This window comes from Drosophila hydei, unplaced genomic scaffold (genome assembly GCF_003285905.1).
Source record: "Drosophila hydei strain 15085-1641.00,03,60 unplaced genomic scaffold, DhydRS2 tig00000001-arrow-pilon, whole genome shotgun sequence".
NCBI lineage: Eukaryota > Metazoa > Arthropoda > Insecta > Diptera > Drosophilidae > Drosophila > Drosophila hydei.
Window position 1 is genome coordinate 6,655,837 of NW_022045643.1, and position 27,771 is coordinate 6,683,607.

The 27,771-nt window shown below is 40.6% G+C and overlaps 6 protein-coding genes across 10 annotated transcripts; 3 read left to right on the forward strand and 3 right to left on the reverse strand.

Moving 5' to 3' along the window:
* Positions 1 to 221: 221 nt before the first annotated feature.
* LOC111592272 (tectonin beta-propeller repeat-containing protein) lies at positions 222 to 4,820 on the reverse strand. Its single transcript, XM_023304371.2, has 5 exons — positions 3,735 to 4,820; positions 2,297 to 3,678; positions 1,965 to 2,228; positions 623 to 1,901; positions 222 to 564 (listed from the first exon to the last, which is right to left on the reverse strand). The coding sequence occupies exons 1-5, from the start codon at positions 4,818 to 4,820 to the stop codon at positions 526 to 528; spliced, it is 4,050 nt and encodes a 1,349-aa protein (XP_023160139.2). The 3' UTR covers positions 222 to 525.
* A 319-nt stretch (positions 4,821 to 5,139) lies between these two features.
* On the forward strand, positions 5,140 to 6,055 carry LOC111592275 (glutaredoxin). Its single transcript, XM_023304374.2, has 4 exons — positions 5,140 to 5,341; positions 5,479 to 5,695; positions 5,761 to 5,865; positions 5,930 to 6,055. Exons 1-4 carry the CDS (start codon positions 5,322 to 5,324, stop codon positions 6,023 to 6,025), a joined length of 438 nt encoding a protein of 145 aa, XP_023160142.1. The 5' UTR covers positions 5,140 to 5,321; the 3' UTR covers positions 6,026 to 6,055.
* A 118-nt stretch (positions 6,056 to 6,173) lies between these two features.
* LOC111592266 (biogenesis of lysosome-related organelles complex 1 subunit 3) lies at positions 6,174 to 6,799 on the forward strand. The gene is made up of 3 exons (XM_023304364.2): positions 6,174 to 6,313; positions 6,371 to 6,494; positions 6,557 to 6,799. The coding sequence occupies exons 1-3, from the start codon at positions 6,254 to 6,256 to the stop codon at positions 6,796 to 6,798; spliced, it is 426 nt and encodes a 141-aa protein (XP_023160132.1). The 5' UTR covers positions 6,174 to 6,253; the 3' UTR covers position 6,799.
* Positions 6,786 to 8,407, reverse strand: LOC111592265 (cell cycle checkpoint control protein RAD9A). 2 transcript variants are annotated; one of them, XM_023304363.2, is made up of 4 exons: positions 8,334 to 8,386; positions 8,053 to 8,267; positions 7,846 to 7,997; positions 6,786 to 7,778 (listed from the first exon to the last, which is right to left on the reverse strand). In XM_023304363.2, the coding sequence occupies exons 1-4, from the start codon at positions 8,365 to 8,367 to the stop codon at positions 6,857 to 6,859; spliced, it is 1,323 nt and encodes a 440-aa protein (XP_023160131.2). In that variant the 5' UTR covers positions 8,368 to 8,386; the 3' UTR covers positions 6,786 to 6,856. The 2 variants fall into 2 exon arrangements, with proteins under 2 accessions (XP_023160131.2, XP_023160130.2); XM_023304362.2 differs by having other exon boundaries at positions 6,787 to 7,778; positions 8,053 to 8,279; positions 8,334 to 8,407.
* Positions 8,408 to 8,785: 378 nt separating this feature from the next.
* Positions 8,786 to 13,890, forward strand: LOC111592262 (UDP-glucose:glycoprotein glucosyltransferase). Its single transcript, XM_023304355.2, has 2 exons — positions 8,786 to 9,191; positions 9,249 to 13,890. Exons 1-2 carry the CDS (start codon positions 8,945 to 8,947, stop codon positions 13,664 to 13,666), a joined length of 4,665 nt encoding a protein of 1,554 aa, XP_023160123.2. The 5' UTR covers positions 8,786 to 8,944; the 3' UTR covers positions 13,667 to 13,890.
* A 787-nt stretch (positions 13,891 to 14,677) lies between these two features.
* LOC111592261 (long-chain-fatty-acid--CoA ligase 5) lies at positions 14,678 to 27,037 on the reverse strand. Of its 4 annotated transcripts, none has more exons than XM_023304350.2 (8): positions 26,740 to 27,037; positions 24,981 to 25,180; positions 23,854 to 24,008; positions 17,095 to 17,268; positions 15,852 to 17,029; positions 15,565 to 15,793; positions 15,279 to 15,452; positions 14,678 to 15,212 (listed from the first exon to the last, which is right to left on the reverse strand). In XM_023304350.2, the coding sequence occupies exons 2-8, from the start codon at positions 25,045 to 25,047 to the stop codon at positions 15,075 to 15,077; spliced, it is 2,115 nt and encodes a 704-aa protein (XP_023160118.1). In that variant the 5' UTR covers positions 25,048 to 25,180; positions 26,740 to 27,037; the 3' UTR covers positions 14,678 to 15,074. The 4 variants fall into 4 exon arrangements, with proteins under 4 accessions (XP_023160118.1, XP_023160120.1, XP_023160121.1 ...); XM_023304352.2 differs by having other exon boundaries at positions 24,981 to 25,197; XM_023304353.2 differs by lacking the exons at positions 23,854 to 24,008; positions 24,981 to 25,180; positions 26,740 to 27,037 and adding exons at positions 18,966 to 19,001; positions 19,177 to 19,411; positions 21,367 to 21,661.
* Positions 27,038 to 27,771: the final 734 nt, after the last annotated feature.

The following is a 27,771-nucleotide window of genomic DNA, read 5'->3' on the forward strand; positions in this document are numbered from 1 at the left end:
TCACAAATTTCAACTTATCGATACTATCGATAAGTGCCATATTTTATTTACCGATTTCTATAGATGCTTTAACCGTTTGGCAATCACCCGCGTAAATTCAATTTGTATTTACGAAGAACTGAAAGATATGTGCTGTTTTGTGGTACTTGGAATGCATTTAATATACAATACATCAATATTTTTTATATAGATGACTAAACATTATAATATACTGAGGGGCATATAATTTAGTGCTGTAAGCTCTAACATAAATAAATCATACTTATTAACAAAAATATAACGTACAAATATAAAACAAAATCACGCTTAATACAAGCTTATGTGTAAGCATTTCATATTATAATCGAAAAAGGAAGAATGCTGCAGTCAAGATATTTCTATTATAAGATACCCTTCACTCAATGTTCAAACTGTTTCTTTCAAGCGTTAAATTGCCAATGTTTGTCCCACATCTGTATCAAGTTGTTAATATATTATCCTTGTGTGTAGGGTATATCTGTAAATACTGAAAACGGAATAAGATGGTTACATATACCCCTCCAGGGATAAATGCTGCCACTGGCCCTGTAATAAATTTACAAATTTAAAATGTTTTAAGGATATTCAATATTTTCAAACTTACAGCAATACCCAGATTCCAACCGGCTCCAGCAGGATTTTCATTGGTTATGCCGCATCGTCGGCATATGACGCCATTTAGGGAAATGGCCCATACTTCCTTGCCCACGGACACTGAACGAAAGCCGCAGTGGGTTTCAGTGTGCGGCGGCACGTTGGCAGCATTTGGGAGAAATTGCCAATGCGAACCCTCTGGGAACGTGCGCGTTACTTCCTTACGCACCGCTAGACGCTGTTGGTTGTCCAACGCCCAGATGCCTGCGCGACCAACACTAATGACCTTGAATGTAACGCCAGATGGGGCCTCCACCTGCTGCCAGGCGTCCCCGCAAGGGTTCAGTTTGTTGATGCCATATCGAAAGAAAATCATGCCATTGCGAGCAACTGCCCAGACCTGACCGGTGGGTCCCACACTAATGCCGATCAGCGGTTGATCGCTTACAATGTGCTCCCAGGTATCGCCACGAGGATTCAGTGTCGAAACACCATGCCGGATTAGGACATCGCCATTTGACGCAATGGCCCAAGCAGCAACGGGCATATCCTCTACGTTAAGCGCACTATCTACATCACTGTCCAGGACCTGCAGTGAAGCATCCAGTATTTTGGAATGACTAAGCTCCTGCCAGGGTCCACTGCTGGTAAGGCGACATTTCTTCATCCAACGACGTCGTCGTACGCAATCCGTCAGCTTCTTTTGTGCATGGTAGGTGGCTGGGAAATCGATTGCATACTGCCAGCCTTCCTTGTCAGCTCCCCCGGGTATATTGTAGTCAATCGCCCAATCAGATATCCACTCGCAATGTGTTGACAGCAGTTTAGTGTGCTCCTTACTGCGTTTCTGTCGCCCAGTTGCATCGCTCCACATGTGTCGATCAGTTGGCAGACTTTTGGCAGTAAATCCGCTGATGGGATTCCAGCGTTGATTCTCATACACATAGTAGGTGTGAGTATCAATCATTGCGTTAATCTTGCCTGACCCTTCTAGCCCTTTTAGGAACATTCCGCCCCAGCCGCCGTTGTATGCCCAAGCCGTATTATCGCAGGATATGCCCCATACAACATCAACTCCACTGTTATACACTCGCTTCACATGGCCACCTATCTGCCGCCAGTGCATCTGTTGCGTAGACAAAATCACCGACGGAGAACGATAGATGACGCTAAAAAGCTTCACTCGCCCGCTCACATAGAGGCAGGTAACGGCCGCTGGGTCCGTACGATATTTATAATCGGCATAGATATCATTGTTGACAACAATCTGATATTGATTTTGAAGAGCCCTACATAAATGTTATCATTTAATATTAGATAAGTATGTCGACCTGATAAGTATTTAAGCTGACCTGATTTTTACAGTAAAGCTCGCACCAGGTGCAAAGACCATGCGATCATTGCGTATTTCATCCAGCCATTCGGAGTCAATCATAGAGTTGAGTACGGTTGTGCGTTCATTGAAACGCGGGTTCAAATGCATCGCTATGACCCGATATTTCTCCACACGATGGGGTAGAGCTTTAATATTGGAATGGCACTGCAAGTCGAAGCGAATCTGATCGGCGTCATCGTAGACGCAACCCGCAATTTCCAATTCGCTGCCACAGGGCATGCTAAAAGCAAAGATGAGGAAAAAATCTTTAATAATGCAAACGATATGATATATCACATATATTCTTACCCATTATAGAGCGTGTTATAGTATGGTGTCTCACACGTCGACACATCCATGCGTTCCACGTAATGAGCCTGTCCATTGGTGGTTTTTTCTAGCTGCTGTGCCTTCATGTTGGCCGCATCGAAGACAAACGTATCGCCCAGGTCGCTGGTCAGCCAAATGGCATTGCTGGCTGGTTTGCCCATTAGCATATTGATTTGACTGCATACCGAGGACAAATGCGATAGCCAATCCTCCATATCCGCATCGCCGGCGAATTGCAGTTTGACCGGGCTGCAATTGATGGGCAGATGAACTGCGTGTATGGCCAATCGTGGTGCAGCCGGCTCGCTGCAGCATTGTACACACGTAATGTCGGAGAGGGCAAATTGTATTTTGGTCGCTGAGCCATCCGGACTGAGCACCGTGAAGGTGCCGGAATCATTTTCTGTGTTATCACCTCCATTGCCGCTCACCCATTCCAGCTCAATGACGCAGTCGTCGTAGTCACCAGCTGGATGGTGATAACGTGCGTCTGCCGTTTTAATCCACGATGTTAGCTCGACTGCCTTCTCGTAATGCGTTTCCTGCTGCAGCTTTGCTAAGCTTTCTTGGCGCTGCTTTAGTTTCCCGAGTATATCGTTGCGCCAATTGGGATTCACTTCGGTTTTGTTATCGTTGTGATGCTCATTGAACCAGTTGGGAATGTTATTAGTATCCACAGTGACGGCGCCAGTGGCCACACAGCTCCACATCACGGCACACTCTGTCCAAAACTGTGAGCCATTGTGATCGTCATCTTCACCGAGAAATGCATCGGAGCCATGCGCTGATTCCGATTCGAAGACCGCGGAATCGCTCTCCGGGTGCGCCTCGGTGCCCACAACAGATCCAACACTGCGTACCGGTGACCAGGCCCGTGGATTCTTCAGTTGTGTTTCAAATTTTCCGCTTATCTCGGCGACATCCGCTGCCGGCGCACTGGAAGCGTGCGATAGGGGCTCGCGCAAGGCAGTTGCTCGATGCTTCTGACGCTCGTTGAGATTGAGGCTGCCAATGGTGGGAGGCGAGTCAGCGTTCAGCTTCCAGCGTTCATTTTTCAAACGATTGTTTAGACCATTATTTGAGGACGCGTTACTGTGGGTGGTGACCGTCTCAATGACTGCGCACGTTTCCACAACTCCCTTTTCCTTTTCCTTGGAATATAGATTGGAAAAACTTTGGTGCTTGGAGCCAGGTGTTGAGCTGCTGCCACCACTTTTGCGCGAAACTATAGACAAGGAACTAGAGGAACGACTGATTTGCATCGGGCATTGAATTTTCACCCATTTCTTGCCGGTGGGATCGGCGGCGCTAACGCCTGATCGGTAGTATATAGCACGATCTGCAGCGCCAATTGCAAACACCTGTTGAAGAGCATAGAATTAGGCTTTTAAAATGACAGATTTAAGTCAGCTATTACCTGATCATTTGGTGCCACAGAGATCATTGACAGATTTCCAACCATTTCCACCCAGCCTCTGCCTATGGCAGCATCTTCACTGATGCCTGCCGCTTCACCCTTGATACCACGTCGAAACCAGGCATGATGATCGTTTGTTATACACCAGACTGCATCGGTTCCCACTGAGATCTGCACAATGCGGAGGCCCCGTGGCGTATCTGTTTGTCCACTGGTGGCCACCGGCGACTTCACGTCCAGCCATGCATCTCCCGACAAATTATCTCGTGTTATGCCCGTGCGCACAATGACGCGTCCATTGTATAGCACCGCCCAGACTAGACCTGTTGGACCCACACTAATCTGTGCGAGTTCACTGCCGATGGGCGTATTGATGGCAGTCCAGCGTAGTCCCTCCGGTGCAAAGGCAGTGACGCCAGTGCGAAACATTGCGCGGCCATGCGCCGTTATGGCCCATACACAAAGAGTGCCGGCTTGTGCATTGGGCACGTGTGTGCCACCTATGGCTACATCAATAAAAGGCTCCTGTGTTGGATCCTTGTGCAAGGGTGCGACAGCACACCAGCTATTAAGAGCAGCATAGCGACGAAAGCGTATCCACTTGCGTCTGCGCACATACGAGTTCCATGACTTTTTTGCCGAGTATGAGGCTGGAAAATCCAAGGCGTACATCCAGCCATCTTCAGGCAGCTGTTGTCCATCCAGCTCCAAGTCCAGGTGCCAATCACCGTCCCACTGCCAGGCCATGGAGGGCAAACGTATCTTGTCCACGCTCCTCTCAACACTGCCATCAACGTTAGAGTATTTATAACGATCGGTGGGCAGCAGCGTTTTCGAGAATCCCTCAATAGGCAGCCAGCGCTCGTTTTCGTAAGATTCCTCCTTAACTCGTATTGGCACATCAAGTCCGTGCACATGAACATATACTTGACGATCGCCACCAATGGCCCACATATAATTGGGAACTGCGCTAATTTTCTTGAATTCCAGACCAAGATATGGGAACTCGCGCCATCCACTTGAGCTGGTGGACAGCGTATGCACGCGTCCCTCGCTGCTGGTGGCAAACAGTAGACTGCTCGGCATTGTTGTTTGTGTTATTAACTAAAGTTCTCCAGCTGCCGTCGCCCTTTGTGTTCCATAGTGGCACGCTTTTAAAAAAAATTGATTTTCCGTTCAAGTGTACTCAAGGTTGCCAGATCAATGCGCGGATTAAATCAGCTGGTAAAAGAAGTCGACTGGCAGCTCTGCACATTGTCAATAGGTAGCGGTTTTATGGGTAGTCATGATAAAAATTACTTTTAAATTAATCTTAAGTCATCGATAGTTGAATCAAACTTCAAAATTGAATCTCATATACCAATATATAAAAAAAAATAAAAATTAAATTTTACTGGCATTGCTTAAATTATAATTATAGCATGAATTACAGCCTTAATTGTATACTAATGAATCCGAAACATCGATGCAATAGATAATAAAAATACATTTGCATATATGTACTGTCGGTTATTTCTAATAACAATATCAGTGTATTGTCAAGAATTCTTATTACACGTTTAGAATGAAGTATGTCTGAAGTGAAGTATGTCAGCGCTATTTAAATAGTAAGTGTGCATCGGTTTTTATGTTCTTAGTTATCTGGCAACCTTATTAGATTGACATGTCACAGCAAATATGAGTTGCTAATAAAGTTTCTATAAACTATTAACCAGTGCTTTTTAATCCTTATACGTTACCCTAGCAATCTCCTAAAGCCCTTTAAAAACTACCTGTTTCAACCGTTCTCAATTGCAACGAAAAAGTTTCCATTCCCGTTTTTGGACTTTGACTGCGAACCGTCAAAACCTCTGATAAATATGGACAGCATAGAAGCAGATTTTGTTCGTGATACAATTGCAAAGAATAAGGTTGCGATATTTAGCAAAACTTCTTGTCCCTATTGCACAATGGCCAAAGAGGTAAAACCAAAAAGTGGATGCTTCTAAATAAGTAATATATAGTATATATGTATATTATCTCACAGCCTTTCCGCAAGTTGAAGGTTGATGCAATGATAGTGGAGCTCGATGGACGAAAAGATGGAAATGCAATTCAATCTGTACTAGGGGAAATGACTGGCGCTCGGACGGCAAGTTTATCTAAAACATTAACATCATTTATTTTATTCTCATGCTCAATTGTTTTCCTTGCAGGTGCCTCGAGTGTTTATCAATGGTAAATTTGTAGGTGGTGGCACCGACATCAAGAGAATGTATGAATTGGGAACTCTGCAAAAATATTTCGAATAATTTTATAATTAAAGTTTATATGTATTTAAAAAAATTGTAGTTCAATGTTTCAAATAAATTGAATGAGTTTTATGCTCTACAAATGAAGTGTTTGCATTTCTTCGGAAAGTATCGATTATGCATATCCACAATCGACATGTCTATCGCTTTTCGATTTAGCACGATACGATAAAGGCAATATTTTCTACCAACAGCTATTTAAGTTGTTGTCTATGTAAATAAAAAATTATGGCAGATTTAGTGCGTGGCGAGGCGTCCGAATCAGATGAAGAAGTGGAGAAACATAAGGCATTTACAGCTGGCAATTAAAAATAGCATCGAATCTCCTATAACAAATACTTGCAGATATACGCAGCGGAAGTTTCTGGCGAAGCAACCGAGGAAGAAGATGAAGATATCTATGAGCAGTCAAGTACACCTAGTGCAACTGTATCAATATACCGCAATAATTTGTTGCAACGTAAATTAAGTATGTGCAATTCATTTCACACTCGATTAGACCTAATGTATGCCTTATTCATTCAAATTTAGTTGAGAACAACATTGAGATTTGCAAAGCGTTAACTCTGCTAACACGCAACTTTGTTGTGACTGCATCCAAGCAGCTACTGACTACTGATCAAATGCTCATGAAGTCACAGGTGTCCTTGCAATCGGCACACACAGCGCTGCAGCAGGCACAACGTAACAGCGCACTGCTCCAGAGTCGAATTGCATCGGCGTTAACGAGCAGCTTTTTGCCCGTTATTCATCTGAAGGAGAGAAGTAATTGAGGCAGTAATGCAAGTACATACGTTTATGCAATGCTTATAAATAAACGAACAAAATAGGCTAATCCTCTGTATCCGAATTGGGTGCATACACCTGACTGTTGGGCGAAGGCTCGCGCGGCACATAGGTATTTTGAAAGCATCGCGAGAAGATAGTGCGCACCCTATGTCTGCGCTCCCGTTCTGGAGATTGTGGTATGCTCTCATCTTCCTCATTGTTGTCCTCTGGCATCAATGTCGGCGGCGCATCCTCCGTATTGTAGAAGCACACTTCAGTGCTGCTCGGCCGAGGTATCTGGCTGGCCTCCATGGCATCTGATACGGCAAGCAACATTGCCTCCTCCTCGGCCTCTTCATCAACTACATCGATAGTGTCACCATCTGCCAGCATACGTGCTGGCTGAACTGAAGCTGCCTCAGATGGCCGCTCAGTGCGGCGATTGCGGAATTGAAACAGCGACGTATCAAGGTCGGAGAGTGTCGTATCTTCAGCCAAACGGCGCTTTTGCTGAATCTCTGGGCCAGGTGTGCTGCTTTTTCGTTTTTGAGCTGTATTATTTGGATCACGCATAGTTATTTCTTGTGGTCGATAATCGTCCGAGATACTAACATCTTCGGCCGACAGAGTTGATAGGATAAGCAAGCACTCAATGTCATTGTGTTTCTTAATCTTTACAAGGAATGGACTTCCAGCATCATCGAATTCCAGTGTCATTGGCGCATTCAATGCTTCAGCAAAGAGAAGAAAGGAGCGAAATTCCTTGATGCAAAATGTAACAACTGAGCCCTCAGCTACTTGGTAATGCTCAAATTCGCTATGCTTCAGTTTTAGTTGTGATCGCATAAATTTATCATTGACACGAGCACCTTCGATGTAGTTCTTGGCTGATAGAGTGTCCAGCGTGGCCTCCAGCGTAAGTTCCTCTTCAGAAGAATTGAAGCTATTTGAGATTTCCATAAATAACTTGTGATCGCCCCGAATGCTATAAAAAACATACAACATATTAATTTGATATGTAATATAATTATAGCTTTATATATTTAAGCTACCTGTTGAGGCTTTGATCAGTTGGCACATTCGATGTAATATTCAATTCATCCATAATTGAAATGACAGCTTGCTTTGTAGTTTCCAGCTTGCAGCGTAGATTGACTTTCAATTTAGATTGATTACCCACAATGCTCAATTCGCAGTATTCGACCTAAAATGGGAAATTAAATTAGCATAAGCGAATATCAAGAGTCAGAGCAGGTCACCTGTTTCATATTGCGAAAGACGCTAAGACATGGCTTCATTGCTATTTTACAGCAAAAGCTGCCGATGGCTGGTAGCTGAAATGTATCAAACATACAGCGACTAAAGCTAATGTTGGCCACAGCAGATGCTGTGGGATTGATGGAGCGCATTCGAAGTCCATTGACATCAGCTTCTATGAACAGCTCTTTTCCAACTTTAGACAACGATTGTATGGCTTTGGCAATGACTAGTAAAATATTGCATTAATGTTTATAAAATTAAGGTAATATATATCAGTTACCACGCGCATTGCCGCCCTCCAGAGTGCACTTCATCACTTGCAAAATTCCACTTTCGGCGCGCTTTAGTTTATAAACAAAGCCACAGGAACAGCTGATAAAACTAACATTCTGGCATCATCGATATAACCATATTTGGTCACTCTGGAGTTGCTGTCTGAGAATAGTTCATTAGCGAACTATATTGTTGTATATCGTTAAATTCATAATCTAATTATAACTAGGCTTATTAGTTTGTTTTCATACTTTAGAATAAATAAAACAAATGAGTCTGTTTAATAATAAAAAGATTATAAAACAAGTTACGTAATCAGTTTTGTTGATACATTATTCATATGCGTGCTTTTAGCGAATTAGTCTTGGAACTGGAATACGAACTGGTTCAGCTTAGCTTCACACTGAACCATTCATTTGGAACAAGGTGGTAACGTTTGTCCGGCCGGTAAAACGCCACATCAGTTTTTCGCCTTAAATTAAATTAAGAAATTCGGTAGAGCATAAAAGTTAAAGTGTAATAATTTAACAGCGAGCGCTTATTAAATCCGCAAGATCTTATAATAAGTGCGTCATGTGCACGTAACAAGAAAGTTCATAAAGAGACGTACAGCTGAAAATGTTACGTTTTTTGTGTGTATTGCTGCTGACAACTTCGACGTTGACGGTGTTGTCGCCAGAGTCTGTTTCGGTGGGAGCTGCCGAGTCCAGTCAAAGTTATCCAATTACTACTCTAATTAATGCCAAATGGACACAAACGCCACTATATTTAGAAATAGCAGAGTACTTGGCTGATGAGCAAGCAGGTCTCTTCTGGGACTATGTACAGGCTGTAACGGCATTGGACACGGCGCTCAATGATTACGGTAGGTGGTGACGATGGATTTGTTGTAGAAGAATATTAATGGAAGTATCCTTTGCAGGTTCGGAGTCGCAACAGTACAATGCCGCTATGCAACTGGTGCGCTCACATGTGAGTGCCCCACAGCTGCCACTTCTTAAGCTGGTCGTCTCAATGCATAGTCTGACGCCGCGTATACAGACGCACTTTCAATTGGCTGACGAACTACGTGCTGCGGGTTCCTGTCAGGGCGGCATCTTCGCACAGGTGGGCACCGAGCTTGCCTGTACTTATGCGGAGCTGGAGCAAAAGCTAAAGCTGCCAGTGGCAGAAAGCAGTTTGGATGCTGATGTGGGCAGTTACAGCTTCGATCATGTGTATCCTGGTAGTGAGAACAATACCCGTACAGTGGTACTCTACGGAGATTTGGGCAGTGCAGCATTTCGACCATATCACAAATTGCTGGAAAACGCTGCAAATGCAGGAAAAGTACGTTACCTGCTACGACATCACTTGGCCAAGCGAAGTGATCGACCCGTACGTTTATCCGGCTACGGAGTTGAGCTCCATTTAAAGTCCACGGAGTACAAGAGCCAGGATGATGCGCCGAAGCCGGAAGCTGGCACTGGTGCTGCCACAACAGAAGAACTATCAAATGAAACGGATGTACAGGGCTTCGATTTCAATTTGCTCAAGGCCAAGCATCCCACGTTAAAACGTGCACTGGACCAACTACGCCAACGCTTGCTGCAGGGCAACGATGAGATTGCTCAACTAAAAGCTTGGGAATTCCAAGACTTAGGCTTACAGGCGGCCGCAGCAATAGCTGAGATACAGGGCGATGAGGCGCTGCAGATACTGCAGTATACGGCACATAATTTCCCCATGCTGGCACGTACACTGCTCGCCCACAAAGTCTCCGATGATCTGCGCGCAGAAGTCAAACATAATTCCGAATCGCTAGGACGCAGTTTGAATGTGTCCCCGCCTGATGGAGCTTTGTTCATAAATGGATTGTTCTTTGATGCAGATACAATGGATCTGTACACCGTCGTGGAGACATTGCGCTCGGAGATCCGTGTGCTGGAGAGTCTGCATGGCAACAATGTGCATGGTCACTTGGCTAGCGCATTGTTAGCTCTGGACTTTAGCGCCAATAAAAAGGAGTTTGCAATTGATATCAGAGATACGGCGGTGCAGTGGATCAATGATATTGAACAGGACGCCCAGTACAGACGCTGGCCGCCATCGGTAATGGATTTGCTGCGTCCCACATTTCCTGGCATGTTGCGCAACATACGTAAGAATGTATTTAACCTGGTTCTCGTCGTGGATCCACTGCAGCCAGAAGCGCGCAGTGTCATCAAATTAGCCGAATCCTTTGTAATACACCAAGCACCCGTCCGTCTGGGCTTAGTATTTGATGCCCGAGCCATGGGGGATGACACTGCAGCAGATTATGTGGCCATTGCTTGTGCATTCAACTATGTGAGCCAGCAAAAGGACGCACGTGCCGCACTCAGTTTCCTCACGGACATCTATGCGACTGTGGGCGAGACAGCTGTCGTCACCAAGCAGCACATCATCAAACAGCTAACAAAGGAGTTTGGCTCACTAAGCAAGAGCAAGGCCAATGAGCTGCTGGGCGAGGAATCAGATTACGACTATGGACGACAGCTCGCTGAAGAGTTTGTGCAACGCCTGGGCTTCGGTGCAGTCCGTCAGCCGCAGGCGCTGCTCAATGGCGCCCCAATGCCGAGCAACATCATCAGTGCCGACAGCGACTTCGAGGAGGCCTTTTTAACGGAGATGATGAGCCAAACAACGTTGCTGCAGAAGGCTGTTTACCGTGGTGAGCTGACAGATGCGGATGAGATAATAAACTACCTGATGAATCAGCCGCATGTGATGCCCCGTCTGAATCAGCGCATACTCAATCAAGAGGATGCCAAGTACTTGGACATTAGTGGTGTACCCACCAAGCAGCTGGGCAATGTTGCAGCGCTCAATAAGCTCTCGAATCGTGATATGACCGCCACGCTAATGGCAAATCTGAAATACTTTGGCGGCAAGAAGAGCTCGGAGAGTATTGGTAGCGCTTCATTGCAGTTCCTGACGCTTTGGGTGTTTGCAGATCTGGAGACGAATGAAGGTCGCAAATTGTTAGACCATGCGCTGGACTATGTGCGTGGTGGCGAGAGCGTGCGGTTGGCATTCATTCCCAACACAGAGGGCGTTAGCGATAAACGAAGTCTCAACCGTTTGGCGTGGGCGGCTATGCATTCCATGGATCCAGTAAAGGCAACGGATCAAGTGGTCAAATGGCTTCGGGGAAAGAAGCAGCGCATAGACGATATACCCAAGGAACTAGAAGACGTATTGGGCAGCACGGAATTGCATCTGAAAATGCTGCGCGTGTATGCACAACGTGTGCTGGGATTATCCAAGTCGCAGCGTCTAGTCATTGGCAACGGTCGACTCTATGGACCTCTCAGCTCTGACGAGATCTTCGATAGCGCCGACTTTGCGTTGTTGGCGCGTTACAGCGCCTTGCAGTACGGCGACAAGGTGCGCGATGTGCTCAAGCAATCCGCCAGTGAGGTGGACAGCACTTTCACCAGCGACACTCTGCTCAAGCTATATGCTAGTCTGCTGCCCCGACAAACCAAGACGCGCTTCAAGCTACCCAGTGATTTGAAAACAAATCATTCTGTGGTGAAGCTGCCAGCGAAGCAGGTAAAGCTGCCCCACTTTGATATCGTCGCCGTGTTGGATCCGGCCTCGAGAGCGGCACAAAAACTTAGCCCGATCTTAATATTGCTTCGGCAAACACTCAACTGTCAGTTGCATCTGTATCTAACTCCTGTGGCACAGCACAGCGATATGCCAGTCAAGAATTTCTATCGCTATGTGATCGACTCTGAGGTGCAGTTCGAAGCGAATGGCGCACGCGCTGAAGGTCCTCAGGCTAAATTCAGTGGGTTACCCGCCAATCCGCTGCTAACCCAGCAGTTGCAGGTGCCCGAGAATTGGCTGGTGGAGGCGGTACGCGCTGTCTACGATTTGGATAACATTAAGCTGCGCGACATTGGCGGACCTGTGCACAGTGAATTTGGCTTGGAGTATCTGCTGTTGGAGGGTCATTGCTTTGATGCAGCCAGTGGTGCACCGCCACGTGGCTTGCAATTGGTGCTGGGCACTAAATCGCAGCCCACGCTGGTGGACACCATTGTCATGGCCAATTTGGGCTACTTCCAGTTGAAGGCAAATCCTGGCGCTTGGACGTTGCGTCTGCGCGATGGCAAATCCACAGATATTTATGCCATTAGCCATGCTGAGGGACCCAACACGCTGCATCAACAACAAACGGGTGCAGTGCAGGTGCTGATTACCTCGCTGCGCTCTCATGTGACCAAGCTGCGTGTATCCAAGCGGCCAGGCATGCAGCACGCGGAGCTGCTCTCGGATGACTCAGCGCCGGCACAGTCTGGTATTTGGAATAGCATTGCCAACAGTTTTGGTGGTAGCAGCGGCACAGCAGCCACGGATGAGGACGTGGAAACCATTAATATTTTCTCCGTGGCCTCGGGACATTTATATGAGCGGCTGTTACGTATCATGATGGTATCATTGCTGAAGCATACCAAGTCGCCGGTGAAGTTTTGGTTCCTCAAGAACTATTTGTCGCCACAATTTACGGACTTCCTGCCGCACATGGCCAAGGAGTACAATTTCCAATATGAGCTCGTGCAATACAAATGGCCACGATGGCTGCACCAGCAGACGGAGAAACAGCGCACCATTTGGGGCTATAAGATCCTCTTCCTGGACGTGCTCTTTCCACTCAATGTGCGCAAAATTATCTTCGTGGATGCGGATGCGATTGTGCGTACGGACATAAAGGAGCTGTACGATTTGGATTTGGGTGGTGCCCCCTATGCGTATACTCCGTTCTGTGATTCGCGTAAAGAAATGGAAGGTTTCCGATTCTGGAAGCAGGGCTATTGGCGCAGTCATCTGATGGGCAGGCGCTATCATATTTCAGCTTTGTATGTCGTGGACTTGAAGCGATTCCGCAAGATTGCGGCTGGTGATCGATTGCGTGGACAGTATCAGGCCCTTAGTCAGGATCCGAATAGCTTGTCAAATCTGGACCAGGATTTGCCCAACAACATGATACATCAGGTGGCCATTAAATCGCTGCCAGATGAGTGGCTGTGGTGTCAGACATGGTGCAGTGATAGTTCATTCAAGAGTGCCAAGGTTATCGATTTGTGCAACAATCCGCAAACCAAGGAGGCCAAACTAACAGCAGCTCAGCGCATTGTGCCCGAGTGGAAGGATTACGATGCAGAGCTGAAAGCACTGCTGGCACGCATCGAGGATCATGAGAATCACAATATCAGTGGCAACAGGGAGAAATTGGATGATGACGAGGATGAGGAGGTGGTCATCATAACAGAACCGCCGCCACCCGACCATGTGCATGGCGAGCTGTGATTGCATTCATTCATTTGTTTAGTAAATATAAGCCTAATGTCCTTTATACTTGGTAAATACTAAATTAGCTAAGCTTAACTATCTAACAGGCAACAGCAAACAACCAACAATTAGCATAAAAAAGAAACGAAAAGCGAAATATCTTCAAGTCTGAAAAGATTTTTCATTCCATTCGCCATGATTTGAATTCAGACGAAATAAATAAAATTATTAAAATCACTGAATGCAAACTATGTTTGATTGTTTTATTTAATACAAAGTCGGAACATTTTCGAATGGAAGTGTTGGGTAAGGCGCCTCGCTCACTTTGCGTGATTGTCCAACATTGATTTTGACATCTGGCAACTCCGTGCTCGACTGGTTTGAATAAAAGACCGCGAAGTTGTATTGTGTTTTTTAGTTTATTTTTAAATTATAACTTGAATTCATTGCATAAATTCGCGTATTCATTTTGTTTTCCTACGTAAAGAAAATATTTATATATTATCATAAGTTTTTTGTTTATGTTTAGACCATATATTATTTAGAGATATTTTGAATTTCCTGTTTCCTACTTGGGGATTCTCTATTAATTAATTGTAAGGCAGACAGTGCAGTCCAATTAGTAATTTTCATTTTGTTTGCTGCTTGGTTTGTTTTTGTTTTCAGAAATTGCGCTGATTTTAGATGTTAGTTAAAAATTACTTTTTGATTTTACTTATCTTTGTTCCTAAAAGCGTGTATGTTAAGTTACCTAATGTATTATAATTCCTTTTCTTTCTTTTAATTATTTAGCATAGTATATAATTTTTAAAATTTTGTTATTGTTTTCAATGTTAAAACTAACGCTGAGTGTAGTATACGAGTTTTAGGTTATTAAAGCTTTGGTTTAAAAATTTGTCTCAATATGTTTATTATGTATATGTTTTCGTTCAGACTACGCAATTATCTTCATCATATTTATATTTTTCAAAATTGAAACATTTTGCCATTTTAACAGAGAAAAATTGAAAATAAAAACCATAAAGATTAGGAAATAGTTAACATTTTAATGTTAATGTGTTAATTTGGTTTTATAAAGAGCTGTTAAACCATATATAAAAAATGCCGCTGCCAAAAATTTGGTTTGTCAGTTAAGAATCAGTATCTGTATCATCATTATCTTGTATATATATATGTATATCTTTGCGCTTACATGCTAAGAATTGACGGAACTATAAAAAATTAGACTGATGTTCGCTTTTAAGTCTACGGCAATATTGTAATATTGTTCTGCTTATGCTTTTTTGGTATTCAAAATATTGTATTGTATGGTCAACTTCGATCTGTTCAGTTATTAGACATAATGTTACGCAGAGCTATCTAGTTTGAATGCTTTTTTGTTAATTGTTTCGTTGCTCTTGTTCTGTTACTAGGCTTGCTTATTGCTTTAATCCAAATGTTTATACATATCCTCCAGTTGCGGCTTGAAATAGCTTTTCAATTGCGGCCGTTTGGCCTTGAATGTGGGCGTTAGTAAACCATTTTGTACAGAAAATGGATCAGGATGCATATAAATATCCTTGACCTGAAGTATATAGTGTGTATTATATTAGCAACTGATTGTTGGCTTGTTGAAAGTGTTAACTGTTACCTGTTCAAATGACTTAAGTCCACTCTGTTTGCCCCAATTGAGCATATCGTTCATAATCAGTTCCTTGACATTCTTATTATTGCACAGGACGGACAGTGTGCCTCGTACATTGTTTTCCGTGGCCCACTGCTTAAGGACATCGACATCAGGTACAACAACAGCGATAATGCAGCTCTGCCAATGGAATTTTGATATATAATTAACTTCGTGTACTTTATCTTCTTTATAAATTCTAGAGTTCTATATATTTCCCCTAGATTTTCCTTCAGTTTCTACTCCAACTCACCTTTAAGCTCTCGCCGTACACATAAACTTGATTGACATATTGGCTCAGTGTATAGATATTCTCAATCTTCTCGGGCACTATATACTCGCCCTGGCTAAGCTTGAAAATGTGCTTGCGCCGATCGATGATGCGCAGAGTGCCGTTGGGCAGCCACATGCCCACATCGCCCGTATGGTGCCAGCCCTCGGCATCGATGGCCTCTGCCGTTTTCTCTGGATCCTTATAGTAACTGGAGAGGTAAGCTTTAATTAGTGTACTAATTCCACATAGGTAGCTCGCCAGCTTACCCATGAAACACATTGGAGCCGCGCACACAGACCTCGCCCGTATTCTGATTGGCAAAGTATTCCATTTCGGGTACATCGACGAGCTTGACTGCGTTGCAGGAGACGGGCGGGCCCACATGATTGGGCACATGATCACCCTGCACGGTGAGCGTGATGGCTCCTGTGCATTCCGTTTGGCCATAGCCCTCGAGCACCAAGCAGCCCAGGGCGCAGCGCATGAAGGTGAGCACATTGCCAGCCAGTGGCGCTGAGCCGACGACCATGAGGCGCAGGTTGCCACCAAAGGCCTGATGCACCTTCTTGAACACAAGCTTGTCCCAGCAGCCATTGCGGCGCAGCACTCCTCTGGCGATCTCCTTCTCCTTGGCCTTGAGCGCCATGTTAAAGAGGCCGCGCTTCAGACCCGAGGCAGCAATATCATTCTGTATCTTATCATAGACACGATTCAGCAGACGTGGCACTGCCGGCATCACCGTGGGCTTCAGCATCTTCAAGTCGTTGGTCAGCTCCTTGATGTCGCCTGAGTAGAAGCCGACACAGCCGCCCACATAGTACATGCCATTCTCGCAGCAGCGCTCGAACATGTGCGCCAGCGGCAGGAAGGAGATCATCACATCTCCAGCCCGAATGCGATGATCGCCCATTTGCAGGATTACCGCGCAGACGCCGGCCACCACATTGCCGTGGGTGAGCATGACGCCCTTGGGATTGCCGGTGGTGCCCGACGTATAACAAACGGTGCATAGATCCTCAGCTGTGGGCGGCACCTCCGGATGGTTGCCCTTGGCGCCCAGTTTCTCGACATCGATGAAGGAGAAGATTTGGACGCCACGACTGCGCGCACGCTCCAGTGTCGTCTGGCGTATGGGCTTAATGGACACAATGATCTTCAGGCTACGCGGTGACTTCTCCAGCAGCATCGACGCCTTGGCATCGTCTTCCACAATAATAATGGACATTTCCGTTTGGCGTATGATAAAAGCACAAGCATCCGGGCCGAGGGTATCGTACAGTGGCACCACAACCAGAGAGAACGAGTAGCACGCCTGCTCGTACAGTATCCATTCCGGTCGGTTCTGCGAGTAGATCCCGATCAGCTGCTTGGGTCGTGCGCCCAGCGCCAGCATCCCAGAGCCAAAGTTTTTGGCACGCAGCAGCGCCTCATCATAGTTAATCCACTGCGAAATTACATTACATCATTAGCAGAGCTGGGACTGGGACTGTTTGAGCTGTTTGCGCTTACCTGATAGGGCGACGTGAGGGTCTCTCGCCAGCCGAGGCATGGCCCATTGTTGGAGGCGTAGGCACCTTCGCGAAACGTATGATACAACGTTCGCACATTCTCTGTGATGTAGGAAACAAATTTACCATTCTTCGACTCCTTGTAGAACTTGGAGACGTGTATTTGTTCTGGACCCTGGAACAAGTTACGAAACAGAAAAGAAAACAAACACGAGGACATGCAAAATGAGTGAAGGAGTTGAAGAGAAAACAGATTTACGACGATGACAGAGCGCCTCGATAATATATTATGATAGGTCGAACGCTTAACTAATTTTGGGCTTTATCCTAGGCTTATTGTTGACTGATGTTGATAGCATGCATATGATATTGTGATTTGAATCTAGGTTGGAGCGCTGTATTTGATATCTTTCAAACTATTTTCATCTAATATAATATATATGGTATATACAATATTATAGAATATATATAAAATATATATATAAATATATATTATCTAATATGATTTTTACTGTTGTTTTCTTTTTAATTTTTCTCTTTTCCAAAGCTATAAGAGCTTGCAAAACCGCATATAAAGTATGTTCATTAAGTTTTAATATTATTATTTTTTATTTTTTATAATATTTAAATTTTTTATTTTTAATATTTTTTGTATTTTATATTTTTTATATTTTAATTTTTAAATTATTAACTCATGATCATGTTAAGATTTGTAAATTATATATTATTATGTTTAAATAATGCAATATAAAATTTTATAGACATCAAAAGATATTTTTATACTTGGATAAAGTATAATATAAGACTTTATATGCAATATAAGAGTATATATAAAATCAAATTTTCTATATGTTATAGAAATGTATATATTATATACTTTATATGTAGTATACAATCTTATATAGAATATAAAAATTTATATATAATATAAGATCTAAGATTAAATATATGACTATATAAAATATAAGGCTACATAATCTTATATAGCACATATAATTTTATATATAATATGAGATCTAATATTGCAATACAAGACTTTATATTTAATATAAGTCTAATATAAGACAAAAATGTCAAATAATTAAGATCGTTTTATTAGCTGAAACTTTGATTATTTCTGTAAAAATGGTCTATTTATTGACGTAAAAGATTTGAGAAATTTTGTTTACACGAATTTGTCACAACTTTGCTGCTTTGAAAAAAGAAAACTAAGAAAATAACAAATTGACTTTTGGTTTTTCCAGACCATAAATCCGTTTGCAATGATGGGCATAAAAGCAATAATCTTTCAAATTGATGTGGCCAAAATCAATTGGCGTGATTTATGGTTTATTTTTGACAAAAGAAGAAGAGGATGAAGTAGTGAAAGATACGTAAAACGATCAATCGCCAATTTTGAATGAGTGTGAGAGAAACATCGCATCGCATCGCATATATAAATATAAATATATAGTAAGTGTAAAGTGCTCGATCGATTTAAGCTATACTGCAATAGAGCACTTCCTTTATGGCCAACAGCTGTGAGCCAACGTAAATTGGACGTATGGCAGGCGAATGTGTTGAGGCATGCAAAAAATAGACCTAAGTGCCTGATGGGCTGTGTCTGTTGGAGCTGGCCGAGCACGTGGGCGGAGGGAGGTGGAAGGTGCGCTAACTGTTTGTTTTTAATGTGCGATTGCAAATGTATTTCAAAATTTTGGTTGCTAATAAAAACAAAATAATAATAAACGATTTGTTTAGACAAGGCAGAGAGGGAGAGGGGGTGTGAGCGAGAGAGAGGGGGTGAGCGAGAGATAATGATGACGCACGCGAGTGTGAAGGAGACAAACAATAAGGCCGCCTACCCCTAGAGAGGGGGCATGCCACGCCTACCCTGTGCTGTGTGTCTAACAGTGGATCGTATTTAAGCTAACAACAAAATATAGATGAAAACACAAAAAAAAGGAAAGCAAAAAATAGTTTTGAATTAGTTTGACGCGAAACTTCCAAAAATAAAGCAGGATCAAATTGAATATTTCTTTGACTTTCTAGGGAATAGGAATGTGGTAGGCGTGGTCCTCGAACAGCCCATATCATTGCTTACCTTGAGCACATCGCTCTGATTGTTTAGTTCGATGGGCACGCGCACGTTGGTTATTTGGCCGCAACAGGACATATTTGTTTCAACTCTCTAGGAACTTCACAATATTTTCACAGGTTTTTTATTTTCGTTGTTCTTTTTGTTTTTTGTTTTTATTGGCGAAATGTGTGCACAAATTTTATTGGTAATTCAAATCAGCAGACGTTGTCGCGTTTAATATGCACATTTTCCAAAATAACTGCAAAAGGAAACACAATTTTTTTCTTGCCTCTCATTCAGACAGATATATATATATCTTTTTTTTTTCAGTGTATACGGTCAAAGGCAATTATAATTATGGCGCCACGCCCTGGCAAGTGCAGGCAAGTGCAGCCAATTTAATGCTGTTTATTATTATTATTATTCAATACAAGCTATTGCTAGCTAGACCCCGTATAGCACCCAGATCTCTGTTGATCTATCGACAAGGCGGCCGCCTTAGCTTTGGCCTGCCCCAAATGTTTAAAAATAGTCGTTCGGCTCTTCTGCTCTGTTGTTATCTTTTAGTCGAGTGTACGCAAAAATATACAAAAATAACAGCAACAACAACAGCGAGAACAACAACAAATATTTATTCAAATATTTTGCACAAACAAAAAAAAATAATATAATTTATATATATAAATATATTTCTATATGGATCCTCTGCAAATGCGCCTGAGTCATGGGGGACAGGCTGTGCGGCTCATTGAAACTGAAAGATTGAATAATCATCAATTGCGAATTGATGCCTGAGTTATGGTAATTGTAGATGCCATAAAAATGCCATAAATTATAGCAAGTACATGCAAAAGTTTTTAATGGATTGCAAGTGCATGAATTCCATTTGAGCAATTTGAAAGCAGCCAAATAGAACTATAGAACTAACATTTTTTCGATTATTCAGACACATCAAATATGTGGTATATATATATATATATCTATATATATATATAAATATAAATATATATTAGTATTGGCTATCGATATAAAGCATTATAACTAGCACACACTTGTTATGTGTTGAAATTGTAATCAGGTTGGCAAGAAAATTAAATATATATTTTTAACACTTTTTTTTTAATATATTTTCAATTGTCTCAAATATTGCAAAATATTTGAAAAATTAGATTTTTATAACTGAAAACTAGCTTTTCTTCTCTAGTTCCATAAGCTCTTCGTATGGAGTTGGTTTCAGAATTTTAAAGCTTTAGGAACATTCTTTAATTATATATAGTTATAGCCATTATAGCGCCCTAGTTGAATTCAATTTCAATTGCCATGCGAAGTACATGAAATATTAAAATTCCTGACTGTAATTGAAAGCACTTTCGGTGATTCAAAACAAATAACAGCTGGCCGTTTGGCATAAATGACGAGACATTTCTAATGGATTCCGACCATTTCCGAATAATATAGTTCTTAGGCCTGAATACGTAAGTCTCCATTAAACGCACATGCCAGTATTTGGGTAATTACGGCGATCAGAACGCGCCCCCTAAACGCTTTATATATAGAGAGTAAACACTTAGTGTTAAACAGCTCAGGCATCCAGAAATATCCGATTCGATTAGAAACTTTGCATATCAAAAATGTTTCTTTTTTAAATATATATCTAAATATATTTATATATTTTGATCTATATATATATATATAAATCTGTATATAGTATTATACATCGCCGATAATTTAATTTTATTAAATCATATATCATCACGAATTATAACCGAAATAATTTCAACAATACGATTAATGCTGATTTTTATGTGTTTTGTTTTTTGGTTTTGTTAAGTTTTATGGGCTTTTCTTTAATAGAGCTTTCAGACATATCGAGGCTATAGCCGTGCGCGATCTTGAACTTGAGTCTTGGGCTTACATAGCCCAGGCTATAGATAAAGGCATCGACATCGGCATCGACATAGACATCGGCATCGGCATCGACTTTTCTTTTGACACTTTGACAAATGGCCATTCAACAATTAAATTATGTTATTTTCCGTCTCTTTCTCTTTTTAGTTTCGGTCTTTTTTTGCCCGTGTTTTACGTAATGATTAAACGAACGTATTTTTGTCAATTTGTTGCAAATTGTCAAGAGATTTTTTTGTTATGCTAGCTTCTTGTTTTTATATATATATAGAAAAAAATTGGTATAAAACATATATATACGATATATACATCTTGTTTTTTTTTTGTTTTAGCAGACGAAAATCTTTTTTATTTTTTTCTTCTTTGGTTTTTTGTTTTTTTTTTTTGTTCCGTTTTTCTTGGATGCACGCGTAACACGCAGATCTTCACGACACGATGTTGAATTTCGAACTGAACAGCAAATATCGTGGCTAAAAATGATTTTGGCTAAAGATCTTTAACATTTCGCCTGCCGAGAGAACGACGGGTGAGCGTTTTATTCAATTCGAAGATTGTCTCTCGAGGGGTGTGGCCGGGGGAGCTATGCACAAGCGAATGCCTAGGAATTTCATTCGTTCATAGATTTTATATTAAACGGTTTTTTCTTTTTGTTAGCTCGCATAGTTGTGCAGTTGAATACAATAAAATGTGCACACATACACACACTTATATATCTCAGATATTCTCATTATAATATTTGTTTTTTGGCTTGATCAAGATGTCGAACTGTTGCTTCTTTCTGCTGCCTGTGATTCGCTGTTAGCTGCACGCGATTAGCGATCACAGGGACTGGCATGTGACGTAGTCATTGGGATAGGTGGATCTGATCGGCCAGAGGTGGGGGTAACAACTTTTGTTGTGTCAGAGAATTTTTAATATTGAGTTGTCGGCTCAATGCCCTTTGATGTGCTAGGAATATGATTTATGCTTGGTAACAGGAACAAATTTAAAATGTATGAATATTAAAATAAACAGCATTTTTGTTTACATTTTGGACATAGTCAGCACGTGTTAATTAACATTAATTCGTTTATTTGTTTAGGCTAAATGTGGCTTTTTCTTAAGAACTTCGTTTCTAACCTCACATACATTTTAAATATCTAACGCCTTTTTCAGCTTTTATTTCCCAAATTTCCTTCATTATGCACACTTCCTATTCAATTACCTATCGATAATCATTTGTCACTTGCCAGTTGCTTGAAATTAAACGAGCAACCCAATTTGCATTTCTCCACTCATAATTCGCAATCGCGACATGACATTTTAAATGTTAGAGATCGTGCCAAATAATTGCTTACATTTACCGCTGCAGTAGCAGACAGGTTGTCCCTGTGCTGTCACTCAAAACTAAATAGTATATTTATAATTATTTTACATTTGTGTTTTTCCTTATTGTCGTGCCTTGCCTTGTTTGTTTCTTATCATTCGTTAATTGTGCTGCGTTGCCACCTTGTCTAAAGTTGAGTAAATTTATTGCATGTAAGTATCGATATTTATTGCCTCATTGGCTAATTGGGAAAGTTTTGAAGGCCATTGTTATGGCTCGTGGGCTTGAATTGTTTGTGTTACATGCCAATATCTGTGCGGATTCTGTTTATTTACAACGAAAGTAAACAATAGATAAATGAACTTGCACACGGTCAGAAGTTAACAATTGTCGGCAGTGTCAATAAATGCATACATATGCCAACGAAATGTTTACAACAATTTCCCATATGCAATTTGCAGATATCGAACTATTATCGAATTAGCAGCAATTGAGCTACAGCAGACTAATTAAGGCAAAAAGAGACTGCCAATTGAGTCATAGCAGATGATTTATTTATGTCACAGCAGTTGATAAATTATTAGCAAGCACGTAAATGCTGCACATTTTGGCAACTATTAGGATAGGCCAGCAATTGGAGCGTGGGATTTAAATATTTGCACCACTGTAAAAGTCGCGTCATTGCGAAAATAAAATAGAATACGAATATCAAGAGCTAAACATCGTTCACAGTGGTCAAATCCGAGTGAAGAATCATGTGACGACAACAGAAACGAAATAGAAACACAATTTCTTGAGACATGTGCACATCAAAGGCCAACCAGAGTCTTCTGTTTTACCTCAAAGTACAAAAAAGAACAATAGAGGCAAGGTGGACTGATATAGATCTATAGTGATCGACTGGTAGATACTCTGTAATCGGACAATGTATATCTAAATGCCTATATCATCTATAGAGGTAATTAGTTCTTAAGAATAAATTGACTTAAAATACAACAACGACATCCGAATATATCTACTCTAAATATATCTAAAAATAAATTATCTGATTAAATACTAAATTTAGCAACTCGTGTGTATGAAAATATGAGTGATGTGACATACTTTCTGTAAAACAGGTGCGAAAATATAAATTCGAAATGTATCATAAAATATTACAAATATTTTAATATTCGAAATTCATTGCACTTCCACTTTAGAAGAAACAAAAAATATATTTACGGCAGGAAGTGGAAAACACAAAACAATAGAAAAATTAATTTATCAATTTTAAAATCTAAATTTATCATATAATGACTTTTGCTGAGATCTTCCAGATTTTGCAAGTCTACAATTTTCTAGGTATCTTGCAAGGTATATTATTCAGAATTCTATACTATATAGGGCGTGTATCATAGGAAAATCGAGAACATGCGACTTGACAAATTGATGAAGTCATGGCTGACGGCTGCAGAGGCAATTGAACGCAATTGGGTAGATTTTACTCTTACCTCCAACAATGGGGATTGATTTTCCAGAGGCACTAATGGTTTTTCTGGTATTGGTCGCGTAACAAAGTAGTAGGCAAGACTGGCCGCAACGCTGGTCAAGGTCAACGTGCCCAAAGTTCCGCCAAAATAAATGAGATATCCATCGATTTCATCCCCTGTAAATAGCAAAGGTAAAAATATAATTACTTATTAAATATAAAATATTAAAATTTATATATATATTAAAAATATATAAGATATAAAATTATATTTAATATGTACATATATAAAAATGTATATGTATTGAAAAAAAATATTTATAAAAATATAAAAAAATATAAAATATAAAAAATATATATCAAAAAATTCTTTGCAAAAAAAAATTGAGCTTAAATAATTTTTAAAGCCATAGAAAATCTGTTCTAGATATTTTTAGACTTAAAATTTTATTCAATATTCTAATTAAAATAAATCTGTTAGGCATAAATAGCTGTTAAAATTGGAAATATATATATTTATTATATATAATTTAATTTTAATTTCAGATTTTAAATATAATTACAACTCTTTCAAATAATAATAAAATTTCAATAATATTCATTTTAATATTTGAAATTAAAAATTCCAGATTCTACGTTTTGTATACATTGTTTTAATGAGTTTGACCTGCGCTTCGACGAGAATAAAATAAAAAAGAAGAATACATATAAAAATTTTCAGAATTGTATATATAAATATAGAATATATATATATATATATATAGACCATATAGACCAATGATGACCAAAATGATTTGGCATGCCCTCAAGATTAAGAGTGCAGCTTATAATTATAAACATTGATAAAAATTTGTTGGGAAGCTTTATAATACGATAAGAGTTTTGTATTTTCAGACTAAGCTACTCGACTTTTGATCTTGCACAAGAGTAGATATACTTTACGAGGTCTGCCACGCTTTGTTTTGCATGGTACACACATTTTAATAAAAACTGAATTATCTCTTAAAATGAGTTTAATCAAGGAAAAATAAATTTTAAATTTGAAAACAAACCATTTTTTAAATAAAGCGAAAAAGTTTTTTCTTTAAATGAAATTAACTTAATTTAAATTATATATTATAGCTCCTAACTTTAACTTGATATACTTACAGAAATATGAAAAGTTGCTGACAATAAGATGATTGATATAGGCTATAACAGATTTCTCTGGCGTCATTATTATTGTTGTTGCCGTTGCAGATGTTGCTTCTGTTGTTGTTGTTGTGTTGGTTTGTTGTTGTATATAGACTTACTAGATACCTGAGAGAACGTTACGTGTTCAGCTTAATGATTGCCGCACAAAACTTTGTCTGAAATGAAAATGAAACTTTTTAAAATCAATATAGATTGCATGTACGACAACTGAAAATTAAATATTATATATGGGTGTGTGTGTGTGTAGGAGATATTTTTGTGGGTTCCATTTGTAGACCCAGTGACCATAACAAAACAAATATACCAACCAAATTCTAGGCAATTTTCCGCCCAAATAGATATGAAACAATATTTGTTTAATTGCCATATGGCTTCACAGAGATAAGAAGCGTTTAAAATGCGTTTTGTATTTGAATAAATATGCACATATTATAATAGATAATAATACATTTGAAAAAATAAACATACATTAATCTACGTAATTAGCTTGCAACACATATGTATTATCAATAAAGGTCAACAGATTTCTCTACTATAATTGCAACAACACGACTTCTTGACTTTGTATTAATTTCTTGTTTGCTGAAGAGTGACTTCTGTTGTTGCTCTCACACTCCATCTACTACTATCTAACATACAAAACATTCCAGTATACGAATGTTCTTTATCTGTTTTACTATATGAACTCTGTTTCAAGTACTATATCGAAGGGTAGATGCTCTCCCTTGCTTAAAACATGACTTGGTTTGGTGGTTTTAGTTCCAATAACGATTTCTAAGCTATCAAAATTGAATTCTATCTCAAATAATATAAAAATATATGTACTAACACCTATGCCTATTAACATAAATATTGTTGAACAAAAGATATACTATAAACATATACATATACTGTTCAGCTGTATTATAGATCTATATAAAAAGATAGTTGTTTACTGATAAATTCCAAGTTTGATTCCTTTAGAAGGTTTTTCCGCACAATGAAACGAGTTGTTTTCTAATTTATGTGAATTGTCTCTGATATTAACTAACAATCGAATGCAAGTCTCTTAGATTCAAATACATTTGATTTACACATAATCATTAGATATGTACACAAGTGCTGTGTATTTCAGAATATGTTAAGTAGAATAGTTGAAACCTGTTCTTAAGTTATTTCCCAGTTAGCTGTTGTGACTGGAATCATTTGTCTGGCTTTCTGCGCTGCACCGTGTAACCTCACTTCACAAAGCTGATAAGTGCATATGAGCCATATATAAGCACTCACATATATAATGCATGTATGTATATAGTTATACATAAACCGATTGCAAAGCAGACTTTATCAGTCTGGAGCTGAAACTTTGCACTCTTCATAATGAGATTATGTGGCAAAGACTGAAGAACGAGCCCGCAGTCTAGACTTTAGAACCGAATTATGCAATGGCTGGCAAAGAATGCCAATATTGATTGCCCATGCGAAGTTTTGCCGGGTCAAACGGACTCAGTTGTGCCACGGCACGGCACGGCAAAACAACAAAGAGCGAGTTCAGAAAGAGCCTCGTGCTCGTTCATTGTGAGGCCAAGGCGGTTGCAAAGGGCTTTCGTCTCTTGTTTAGCTACATTCTATATCAAATTTTTTCGGCAACTGCATTTTTTGTTGTTGGCCAAATTGATTTTTCGCAAACGCACGTGCACTCCATAAAAAAGGTGCTTAATACGACAGGTGAACTTACCACTAAAGAGATATTCTGGCTGGCTGTCAGAACAGATGTTTGTGATGCATGTCTGGATTTAACTGCTGTCCGAAACCAATATCCATAAATAAATGTTGGGAAAATCAATGAAATTAACAAATTCTTTTACACGGAATACGGACGGCCTAGCTTGAACAAGGCGACGCAGGGAGGAGCAACACAGAACCAGAAACCAGAGAGAGAAAGTGTGTTCAAACGGAAAATGCTGCCAAACGTTACGAGCGACTAAACTGAACTAAACGCTGAGCCGCCAGCCAAACACGAGAAACCAACTGAGTCCGAGTCTCAAGCCAAGTCATTGCAGAGCCAAAGGCAATTTAGCTCGGCTCGCATGGCTAACGGAACGGCGGGACATGCGTGAAACGGCAAAGACGACGTCGACGTCGACAGCGACAGCGACAGCATGAATGAAGCCGGGAGAGTAGCAAACAAAGAGCGAGAGCGGCCAGAGAACTATAAATGTTGAGAGCGCGACAACAGTCAAAACAAACGTTTTGAAGTCAACTTTAACCGTTCGACAAGCGGCTAAAAGGCAAACAAGCGACACGTGCGTCGACTGGTTGGGAGCGAAGCAACGCAGAGAGGTAGCAAAGGAACAGCCACAAATAGCGCGAGAGAGAGAGAGAGAGCGCTGGCGTGGGAGCATTGCCTGCTGTCTGAGCAAAAAGTCGGCGACGCAGGGGGCAAAGGGGAGCAATGCGACATGTGCATAGGAGCTGCCAGTACACTGGGGGTTGATTTGCGTCTGGTTTGATGAGGTAGCCGCTTTTCGTGACGCATTTCCTGGGTAGCGAGAGGAGCTTGAAGTGTAGTGGAGGCAATGTAAGAATACAGTACCAAGACTTAACTTTAATTAAGACTAAATTTTAGTCTATAAATATAATAAATACATTTTATATAAACTAATGTCTATTAAAAATTAGAAAAAGTTGTTTTAATGAAATCAATATAAAAATTGAAAAAAGGAATATAAGAAATAATAGCAAAATACTTAAAGAATTAATAATAATC

Coding starts and splice junctions, on each gene's coding strand:
- LOC111592275 (XM_023304374.2), top strand. CDS start 5,322: ATGTCAGCGCTATTTAAATA. Junction 5,342..5,478: donor ATGTCAGCGCTATTTAAATA/GTAAGTGTGCAT, acceptor ACGTTACCCTAG/CAATCTCCTAAAGCCCTTTA. Junction 5,696..5,760: donor ATTGCACAATGGCCAAAGAG/GTAAAACCAAAA, acceptor ATTATCTCACAG/CCTTTCCGCAAGTTGAAGGT.
- LOC111592261 (XM_023304350.2), bottom strand. CDS start 25,047: ATGACGCCAGAGAAATCTGTTATAGCCTATATCAATCATCTTATTGTC. Junction 24,009..24,980: donor CAGCAACTTTTCATATTTCT/GTAAGTATATCA, acceptor TGCTATTTACAG/GGGATGAAATCGATGGATAT. Junction 15,453..15,564: donor TGTACGGCGAGAGCTTAAAG/GTGAGTTGGAGT, acceptor TTCCATTGGCAG/AGCTGCATTATCGCTGTTGT.
- LOC111592266 (XM_023304364.2), top strand. CDS start 6,254: ATGGCAGATTTAGTGCGTGGCGAGGCGTCCGAATCAGATGAAGAAGTG. Junction 6,314..6,370: donor AAGAAGTGGAGAAACATAAG/GCATTTACAGCT, acceptor AAATACTTGCAG/ATATACGCAGCGGAAGTTTC. Junction 6,495..6,556: donor TTTGTTGCAACGTAAATTAA/GTATGTGCAATT, acceptor ATTCAAATTTAG/TTGAGAACAACATTGAGATT.
- LOC111592262 (XM_023304355.2), top strand. CDS start 8,945: ATGTTACGTTTTTTGTGTGTATTGCTGCTGACAACTTCGACGTTGACG. Junction 9,192..9,248: donor CACGGCGCTCAATGATTACG/GTAGGTGGTGAC, acceptor TATCCTTTGCAG/GTTCGGAGTCGCAACAGTAC.
- LOC111592265 (XM_023304362.2), bottom strand. CDS start 8,367: ATGAAGTGCACTCTGGAGGGCGGCAATGCGCGTG. Junction 8,280..8,333: donor GGAGGGCGGCAATGCGCGTG/GTAACTGATATA, acceptor ATATTTTACTAG/TCATTGCCAAAGCCATACAA. Junction 7,779..7,845: donor ACTGATCAAAGCCTCAACAG/GTAGCTTAAATA, acceptor TGTTTTTTATAG/CATTCGGGGCGATCACAAGT.
- LOC111592272 (XM_023304371.2), bottom strand. CDS start 4,820: ATGCCGAGCAGTCTACTGTTTGCCACCAGCAGCGAGGGACGCGTGCAT. Junction 3,679..3,734: donor CTGTGGCACCAAATGATCAG/GTAATAGCTGAC, acceptor GCTCTTCAACAG/GTGTTTGCAATTGGCGCTGC. Junction 1,902..1,964: donor AGCTTTACTGTAAAAATCAG/GTCAGCTTAAAT, acceptor ACATTTATGTAG/GGCTCTTCAAAATCAATATC.